Source organism: Meriones unguiculatus, chromosome 3, assembly GCF_030254825.1.
Source record: "Meriones unguiculatus strain TT.TT164.6M chromosome 3, Bangor_MerUng_6.1, whole genome shotgun sequence".
Taxonomy (NCBI): domain Eukaryota; kingdom Metazoa; phylum Chordata; class Mammalia; order Rodentia; family Muridae; genus Meriones; species Meriones unguiculatus.
In genome coordinates, this window is record NC_083351.1 from 66,894,502 (window position 1) to 66,904,178 (window position 9,677).

The window sequence follows — 9,677 nt, forward strand, 5'->3', positions numbered from 1 at the left end:
ATTAGGATTTGATTCGAGTTATTTTTATGTTTTTACTAGTATCTTGTTCTCGTGCAAACTATTCAGCTCCCCTCACCCTTAGAATCTCTCATTGCCCTGGTAGGTAATACCCCACCAGAAATCTTAGGGAGGCTTGGTGTCTGGAACAGATGAAACACAGCTATTACTCAGAGGTACCGCTCCAGATACTCTTGATCACTTATCTTTCTCATCTTCCTGTGGAAATGCTGTCATCAGGCTGGCTCCAGAAATGTTTCCAGAAGAATCCAAGTATGCCACACTAGGTATAGCCCGACACCTCGCTGGTTTGAAGGCTCATTTGTGAAGTCCGGGAAAAGCCAGCTTTTGATTCAGTAGATATTAGGAAATACTCGGCAAACAGGCACAGATGATGGGTTCTGAGGGTATCGCTTAGGGAACTATCCATTTATTTTCATAGAACACATCGTCGTCATCAGGGTGAGCAAAACAGATTTCATAGGCAGGGGGTGGAGTATTTGGCTCCAATTTGGGGGCCATCCTCAAGCTTTGCAGATCAGGAGCAGTGGACACAACTCGTGGACCCCTAAGTCGAAGTGCTCTTCCAGGGTTTCCTCTACGAGTCATTGTTCCCTCTGAGCCCACTCGCCTTTTCAGCCTGCCTGTGGTAGGCCTCTCTGGTTGGCTAGGCTGTGCTCCCTCAGCTCCTGGGGATACTACGATGCTGCTGTAAGGGGGTGGTTGCTCCAGCTCCGGGAAGTGGCGCTGAGATTGTGAGTCCATCACCACCACAGCCTGTTCATAGGTTGGCACCTCAAAAGCTTCATTGTCCCTGTGGGAGCAGAAATACAGTCATGAGTGGCTGCGTGAAAGGAGCCCCTCCTTTTTTTCTTTTCCACATTTGCAAAAGACCCCTCTATTATCTGCTAACTGTTGCTCTTAATGATACCAGCGACAGAGGAAAGCAGAGTCAGTGCTTAAACTATAGCCATAGAAGGAACAAGGGCTTAGGGTGTCTTTCTGTCATCCTGATCATCTCTCAACTCACCGCGCAGTGCCTGAGGTCTCTGGATTCTCAGTCTCCCTTGAGCTCCGCGTTGACTGGAGGCACAGTTCCACAACACAGGCCAGGAGGCAGGCACAGAAGCAGAAGCCAGCCAAACAAAGGAAGAAATAAGCAACAGGCGCGACATTAGGCTGGATGACTAGTAAAGCCAGACCCAGGAGGAGTGAGGCACTGCTCAGGAAGAGAAATGGTTGCTTCAGTTTCCCCCACAACTGTGGCACCATGGCCCCTCCCAGGGCACCTGCAGAAAGACACACTGTTAGCTAGCGATTATCCCACGGCAGTACTGGACCCAAAGTAAATATACTATGCTCCTTTATTTTGGTTCCTGGTTTCAGTCTGAAATACGTGATCTTCAGAGCCTCTCAGGCTCTCAGCCATCATTCTCTTTAGGCAATTGGTGTGAAAAGCTGGGAAACCAGTTCAGTTCTGATTCTCAGCCTTCATCTCAGTTTACTATGCCTTGGCACTGCCTGCATTCCTTGCTCTCTCTGTGTTTCTCTATCTCTCTCTGTATCTCTCCGTCTCTCTGTGTCTCTGTCTCTCTCCTGCACGATCCCTTCTAGCTCCCAACTACACCTTGTCTGGCCTGTGGCCTGTGAGCTCAGTGCACACAGGCATCTCTGGAATCCAGGTAATGGGCCCAAGTTTTGCCCTTTTCCTGGTCTGGTCAGACCTCCATTCTGTTTTTCCCAGCGAGAGGGTCGCCAGTATGACCCTGCTGGAGAAAGGAGGAGGACGCATGACTCACCTGTCAGCCAGATTTTTGCTGTCTGTCACAGTTGAGTCAGCCCATGCTATGGATAGAGGAGAATGTGAATCCAGACACAACAAGGCCGCCGCGGGGACACCACGTAAGTGAGAAAGAATCTTAGAAAGGCCTAAGGAAACCACCAAAAGTCCTAATGACTCTTCTCTACCCCACGTCGTCCCTACCCAAGCCTCCTCCCCCAACCCCCCAAGTCACTAAACTCAGATTTCAAGTTTCCTGCCCGCACAGAGGCTGGGAGGAGGGTGAGAAGAGGGACACTTTTTCTCTGAGAAAGCAGCAACAGTCAATCTCAAGACAGTTCACACCAGGCAAACACCTTGCCAGTTTCCTGAACTAGGAGCAGTAAGAATTCGCAGACCCTCTCCGCCCACACCAGCCCAACTCCGGTGGCCTGCGCCCCGCCCCCTGTAGAGGCCCCAAGAGCTCTGGCTCACCTTTCGGCTAGGGACGCCAAAAACCTGCTCCAGACTTGGACGCTAAGGCAGAAGGCGGAGCCCACTTGCCCCACCCTCTCTTCTGCCCCAAACCTTCCCTCAAGCCTGTCTTTCTCCACCCCTTTCTCCCAAGACTGACCTTTGAGTACTGTCCACCTTAATTTTCACTTCACCCACCGGTGAAGCCCTGTCACCACCCACTCCCAGTGGTCTTCAGACTTAGGTCCCGAGCTGGAATTAGTTTTTCCTTCGTCCTACTCAAAGCGTCACGAGTGCTAATCACAGTGCTTTGCCCCAGGTGCCTTCTGATTTGTTTTGTATTTGTCTCTCCTGAACGAATGGAACCGAGGCCTTGGCGTCCCCTGCTGGGGACAGAGGGAGCTAGGCTCGAAACTGGAGCGGCAAGTTATGCCTCTGCTGCTGACTGTGGATTCTTTGTCTCGAGAAGCGTCCGAGGTGTGCTGCTGCTTCTCAGGAGGTTCCCAGCCTGCTTTTGGAGTCTGCACTTTGTAAACACACCCTTCCTGTCTAGGCCCCAGCTTTTACCTGGTTATATAGTGTTTTCTGTTCCTTTGCTGTTCTACTGTGAGCTTTACAGAAAGGTGATTCTTTTCAATGTTCGTTGAATCCCTGAAAGTAAGTGGATTCTTGATTCTGGGTAGCTCCATGCTGTTGAGTTTATGCTCTGATCAGGAGCTCTCCCTGCAAAGTGTTTCATTGCACCCTCTGGGTCCTGCATCTATGAGAATGCTATAGTTGTGGGTCTAGGCTGTGAGAATGTAACGGAGGGAGGTGGCCTGCTGTGTCCCTGAGCCATAATAGAATGGACAAAAACCCAAGCGAGGGAGACTGGAACACAAATGTAATCCAGGGTCTCCAGGAGTAGTTGTGGGAGCCCTAGACTAGACTGATAAAGGAGAGAGAGAGAGAGAGAGAGAGAGAGAGAGAGAGAGAGAGAGGTGTAGGTGGGTAGTGGTGTGACTTCCTAGTGAGCCTCTGTCCCTAAGATTGTTCTGGAGGAAAGGATGAGGCATGGCAGGTTCCAGTACCCATGTGAGGTTTATCTCTTTATAAATCAGGGACAGGAAGGACAGCTTGTGGTTATTTTGCTTGAATTACCAAAGTAATTTGTTTGCTCACACCAGTTTTCTTACTATTCAGCTCATATAGAGGAAGTACAACTGGAATTCAGATTTAAACCCTCAGTTAATATGCCAACATAAGGAAGTTGGTGAGGAGTCCTTGGTATACATAGTAAGTTATCTTAAAATGTAAGGTTGGGGAGGGAGAGGAATGAGGTAAAAGGGAAGGGCCAGAGGGTGTGGGTAGGAGTGTCTACAGCACGAGGTCCTGGCTGCGCTCCCGGTGGGAGAGCTGCTACCTTTACAGCTTAAGGTTCTGGGTTGCCAGAGAAGGCTGTGACCTTGAGGTCTGTAACTGTGATAAGCACTAGATACAAATCAGAGCCTAGACTGTCTGAAGTCTGTGTTCTTTAATTCTCTAACCGGTAATTTGACATCATTTCCACTAGTTTCAAAAAGTTGTAAAAATTTAAAAAGATAAATGAAAATGATTATGAATTATCTTGATATCATTTAAAAGTTTTGTATTTCTAGGCTGTTCACAAAACAGACCATAGTCTGGTTCATACTAGTGTATATTCATTGCTTTTCAACTTTAATTTTTTTTTAGAAATTAGGTAGCATAAATTTCACTTGATGATAAAGTCTTTTAATGATTTTTAGTTGGGGATCAAACTCAGGGCCTTGCATCTATTCTGCAAACACAGTGACCTATAGATCCTCAGCTGCACTAAGTTATTTCTAATGTCCATAAAACATCTTATTTAATGGATATGCTATAATTCTGTTACCATACCCTTCTGAAAGGCTACTCAGAAACCCCTTGTACTTTATTCACTTCTATCATTAAAAATGATGCTAAAAGAGATGGCAAGAAGGCTAGAGATTGCTAGGGCCAAAGCAAGGGAAGGAAAAGCAAAGTAGCAATTGTTTTTGTTTTGCCCTTGTTTTCTTTTTGTTGTTTGTTTTTTTTCCTGAGACATGGTTTCTCTATGTAGCCCTGGCTGTCCTGGGAACTTGCTGTGTAAACCAGGCTGGCCTCTGCCCCCTGAGTGCTGGCATTAAAAGCATGTGCCACCAACCGCCAGCTTGTTATTGGAATTTTTTGTACAGTAATGAAGAGTTTAAGTTAGCCTGGGTATAGTTAGCCTGGGGAAAGAGCCATCTTGACTGGGAGCTGAATTCAGGTACCAGGAAATATCACAGAATGTGCACTTGGCAGAAAACAAAGTTAACTCTCCTAGCAGCAGCCTTCAGGAAATAATACAGAATAAATGCTTTGTAGAAAATAGAGACAAACTCCCTGACAATAATCAATGGAAATCAGTTGGAAATCGGGTGGGAAAATTCTCCCCAATGTTTTAGATATAGTTTAGAAAAATAGCCATTGTGATTATATGCCTTAGCCATTGTGATTGTGTGCTTCAGAAAATGTCACCCCGCCCTGCTAAACTTCACCCAATTCTGTAAGGCCAAGGCTTGTGTCCCCCCCGCTTGTTGCCATGGAAACCCCCTGCTTACAGACTTTCCCTTTAAATATCCTGTTTACTCAGAGCTCAGGATCCAACTTCTCTACTGCTGCATCAGTGAGACTTGGGTCCCGAGTACAATCGCTTTTGCTCTCATAATAAAGCTCTCTTGCTATTGCATCGAGTTGCCTCCTGGTTGTCTCTGAAGGTCCCATGGATCTGGCATTACATCAGGAAACAGAGAAAGGGGAATGCTGGTGACATCTAGCTTTCTGTGTACCCTCCTCCAATTCTTATTCTGCCTGGAACCCTAGCTTATGTGGTGGGGCTGCCTACAGTCAGGGCAGGTCTTCCCTCTCAGCTAATCCTCTATGGAAACACCCTTAGACACACCTGAATCACGTCCCACTAATGTCCTAAGAGTTTAAAACCCAATCAAGTTGACAACATTCACTATCACAGAATGTTTAGCCTTTGATCCTACTGAGTTCCAGTTACTCCCTGTGCAAATCAGTCCCACTTCATCTTAGGGAATAGTCTTAGTCAGGGTTTCTACTGCTGTGATAAACACCGTCTGTGATCAGAAGCAGCGTGGGGAGAAAATGGTTTATTTGATCTTACAGGTCTCAGGACATACTCCATCACTGAAGAAAGTCTGGGCAGGAACTCAAGGCAGGAACTGAAACAGAACCATGGAGGAGTGCTGCTCCCCTTACTAGGGAACACACTTGGAAACTGAGTCTATGAGCTACATCTGAGCTGAGTTTTAGTTCCTCTCCATGCATTGTCCTTGGTTGGGGTATCATTCTCTTCAAGGCCCCCAGGGCCCAGTTTTTTTGTTTGTTTGTTTGTTTGTTTGTTTGTCTCTATTGGTCTCCTTTAGGAGCTTCTGTCACCTCCAGGTCTTTCTATCTCCCCCATCATTCATAAAATTCCTTGCATTCTGCCCAAAGTTTGGCTATGAGTCTCAGCCTCTGCTTTGATACCTTGATCAGTAGTCTTTCAGAGGCTATCTGTGGTAGGCTCCTGTCCTGTATCCTGTCTTCGGCTTCCCATGTCTATCACATTGTCCTTCTGAATGAATGAGGATTGAGCATCTTCCTTAGGGTTTTCCTTGTTGTTTAGCTACTTTAGGAGTATAGATTTTAGTATGTTTATCCTATATTATATGTCTAATAACAACTTTTGAGTGAGTATATACCATGTGTGTCTTTCTGTTTCTGGGTTAACTCATTCAAGACAAGCTTTTCTGGTTCCCACCATTTGCCTGCAAATTTCATGATTTCCTTTTTTTTTTTTTTAATTGCTGAGTAGTATTCCATTGTGTAAATGTGCCATAATTTCTGTATCTATTCCTCCATTGAGGGACATCTAGGTTGTTTCCAGATTCTGGCTATTACAAATAAAGCTGTTGCAAACATGATTGAGCAAATGTCCTTGCTGTATAGTTGACCATATTTTGGATACATGCCTAGGAGTGTTATAGCTGGATCTTGAGGAAGCACTATTCCTAATTGTCTGAGAAAGCGCCAGATTGACTTCCAAAGTGGTTGTTCAAGTTTACATTCCCACCAGCAGTGGACGAGGGTTCCCCTTTCTCCACGTCCTCTCTAGCACGTGTTGTCACTTGAGTTTTTGGTCTTAGCCATTCTGATGGCTGCAAGGTGAAATCTTGGGGGCTTTTTTTTTTTTATTTGTATCTCCCTGATGACTAAGGATGTTGAACATTTCTTTAAGTGTTTCTCTGCCATTCAGTATTACTCTATTGCCAATTCTGTTTAACTCTGTACCATTTTTTAATTAGATTACTTGGTTTGTTGTGTTTAACTTCTTAAGTTCTTTATATACCCTGGATATTAGCCCTCTGTCAGGTATGGGATTGGTGAAGATCCTTTCCCAATATGTAGGCTGTCATTTTGTTCTGACGACAGTGTCCTTTGCTTTACAGAAGCTTTTCAGTTTCATGAGATCCCCTTTATTGATTGTTGATCTTAGAGCCTGTGCTGTTGGTGTTCTGTTCAGGAAGTTTTCTCCTGTGCCAATAAGTTCAAGTTTCTTTCCCACTTTTTCTTCTAACAAGTTTAGTGTGTCTGGTTTTATGCTGAGGTCTTTGATCCACTTAGATTTTAGTTTTGTGCATGGTGATAAATATAGATCTATTTGCATTTATACATACTCAATGCGTTTTTATTATCAACACTGTACTGTATACTTGCTTTGTTACACAAATATGCATTGGTTTATTATTTTATCCATTTTTCAATGCACCTTAGTTTTTGGTACATTTCAAAGGCGTCTGCAGACATCATACATTTCTGCCTAAATATGTCAGCATGAACAACGTAGAGTTCAGTGTTTTAAGCTCTTTCCTTCTCCCATGAAACAGATTTTTAAAGGCCACTCCCTGACTTTTGATAGACATACACCTGTAAAACCAAGTGCCAATTCAAATGCAAAGCACCACTCTCTTTCAGAAAGTATCTTCCAGACTCTTCCCATCCAATTATATAGACATTCATTATTTTCTTCTCACCTTTTAAAATGTTAACGTATTATAGCATAAGCCACAAATACATAATTTTATTCTCCTTTACGGTAACTATTCATTTGACCAATGACTTTCCGAACAATAACCATTTAGAATGCATTTAGGATTTTACAATCAATATATTTTTATACCTGCCTTTTATATTTGTAGATAAAATAAACTCTTTTCTCTCTGTAACATAATCATATTAAAAATGTGGACACAGGGTATCTGCACAGTACATTGCAGCTCTGCTTTGAGCATCTTGCCTCAGCCTTTCCAGGGTATGAAGTTTTTAGTAGGTATAGCCAAATCAGCCTCCAAAGAAGTTTCAGCACTTTGAACTCAAAGTGTACTTTTGATTCAAAGATGTGCCTGCTCCTTCATACCCCAAGGAAATGTTAGCAAATTTAGATCTAACAAATGTTTTATCGTACACTTGCTATGCCTACACTGTGAGGTGCATGTAAAAGCTTAATGTGGAAACTCACTGGCAGGGAGCTTATGGTCCATAGTGGAAAGACGGGTAGCTGTAAACAGCTGGAAGGAAGGTACAAAGTGCTGTTGTGGTTCAGAGGAGGGACTGAGTCCTGGGAAGGGTGGAGATTGGGAATATGACAAAGAGGGTTTGTTCACATTCTTTTATGCGTGGCTCAGTCATTAGCGTAGGATAGGAAATAAATAATTGCTTTGTCATTCAAATAAATAATTGCCTTGTCATTCAATGGTAATTAGTGGGTAGGAATTAATTTAATAACACATGATCTTCTGATCTTTTGATTTTCCCTCAAGTTTCCTTCCTCTTCTATCTTATTTTTTTTTTTCAATCTGGTATCAGGTTCACATGTTCTAACTACACTTAGAACATGGGTATGGCTGAGAAAATGAGTTAGAATTTTTTCTCCTCCTCTTCCTTCTCCTTTTTTTTATTTTTTTATTTGGAGACAGGATTGCTCTATGCAGTCTTAGGTATCCTGGAACTTGCCATGTAGATCAGGCTGCCCTCAAATTCTGAGGTCCTTCTGTCTCTGCCTCACAAGTGCTCCAATTAAAGATGTGTGCCACCCCTTTTTTCCTGGCTGGCAGCACTGAGGCCAGAGGATGCCTGGAGTTACTGTAAAAGACCTGCAGGAGTTTGTCAGTGCTCTGGTAGCCTTCTGAAAAAAAGTCCTGGAAGCTGAAATTCCCCAAATGGGTGGACACAGTCAAGCTGGCCAAACATAAAGAGCTTGCCCCTATGATGAGAACTGGCTCATGCCACCTGTACTTCCATTGGTGGTGCAGGGCTTTGTTCAGTGACCAAGATCTATGGAGGATGGCAGAGAAATGGTGTCAGGCCCAGCCACTTCAGCAGAGGCTCCAAGAGTGTGGCCTGCTGGGTCCTCTAAGCCCTGGAGGGTCTGAAAATAGTGGGAAAGGATCAACATCAGGGTGACAAGCTGACACCTCAAGGGCAGAGAAATCTGGACTTTATCTCTGGACAGGTAGCAGTTGCCTACAAGAAGCATTAGAACAAAAGATGCTGGGTTAATAAATTGCCTCATTCAAGAAAAAAAAAAATGTTTGTCACCATGCCAGCCCAGTTATTTTTAAAGAGATGGTGATACTCTGGAAACAAGTGGACTTAGATGTTAGTGAATAATTTCAAACTTAAATGCAACAAATAAACATGGAAATAAGTAAAATCATTTCTCAAAAACAGGAGACATCAATCACGATTAAAATGGCATCACACAAAACTGATCATTCAGGTGGGATTCTGAAATGTTTCATCATATAATTTCCATGTCCTTTTTATAATCCATTAATATGTAAAATATATATAATAAATAAATAAAGGGGTTGATCAGATCCAAGCCAATGGTTTTTGTCTTCCCTAAATTCATTGAACAGACTGTATCCTTGCATGAGAAGCCTACGCTGAGGAAGCAGGAGTTCCTTTGGCCTCCCAAGCCTTCATTAACCTCTTATTTTAGGTAATTGCTTCTGCTGTTACCATTGTCTCTGTCTAGGAATAACAGGTGAATGGAGAAGGGCTATAAGTCCCTCAAGAAGGAAAGAGATGATAAATGGACCCCAAACACCGCTCTTCCACACCCTCCCACATTTTCAATCTTCTGGCCTCCCCTGAGGAACCGGTTCCTGGAATCTGCACTTGAATTTTGTATTTACTGACCTTTTCTTACTCTTTTGACCTTGATTTCTCCTCCATCTCTGTCTTCGTCTCTCTTGTTTTATTCCCTTTCAAAAACTTTGCTTAATTATGTTGAGATCATTTACTCAGAATGTATCATATGCTTCCAAGATCAGGAACATAATGTATGTGTATATGTGGGGATCCTATGCAA

The 9,677-nt window shown here is 43.6% G+C and overlaps 1 protein-coding gene and 1 pseudogene across 7 annotated transcripts; one reads left to right on the forward strand and one right to left on the reverse strand.

Annotated features, from left to right (window-relative positions):
* Positions 1-7: 7 nt before the first annotated feature.
* Tmem139 (transmembrane protein 139) lies at positions 8-2,558 on the reverse strand. 7 transcript variants are annotated; one of them, XM_060380115.1, is made up of 4 exons: positions 2,391-2,557; positions 1,797-1,842; positions 1,028-1,286; positions 8-811 (listed from the first exon to the last, which is right to left on the reverse strand). In XM_060380115.1, exons 3-4 carry the CDS (start codon positions 1,267-1,269, stop codon positions 412-414), a joined length of 642 nt encoding a protein of 213 aa, XP_060236098.1. In that variant the 5' UTR covers positions 1,270-1,286; positions 1,797-1,842; positions 2,391-2,557; the 3' UTR covers positions 8-411. The 7 variants fall into 7 exon arrangements, with proteins under 7 accessions (XP_060236098.1, XP_060236097.1, XP_021508956.1 ...); XM_060380114.1 differs by having other exon boundaries at positions 1,797-1,926; XM_021653281.2 differs by lacking the exon at positions 2,391-2,557 and adding an exon at positions 2,252-2,359 and having other exon boundaries at positions 1,797-1,926.
* Positions 2,559-8,430: 5,872 nt separating this feature from the next.
* Positions 8,431-8,840, forward strand: LOC110558413 (small ribosomal subunit protein eS19-like; annotated as a pseudogene).
* The last annotated feature ends 837 nt before the right edge of the window (positions 8,841-9,677 follow it).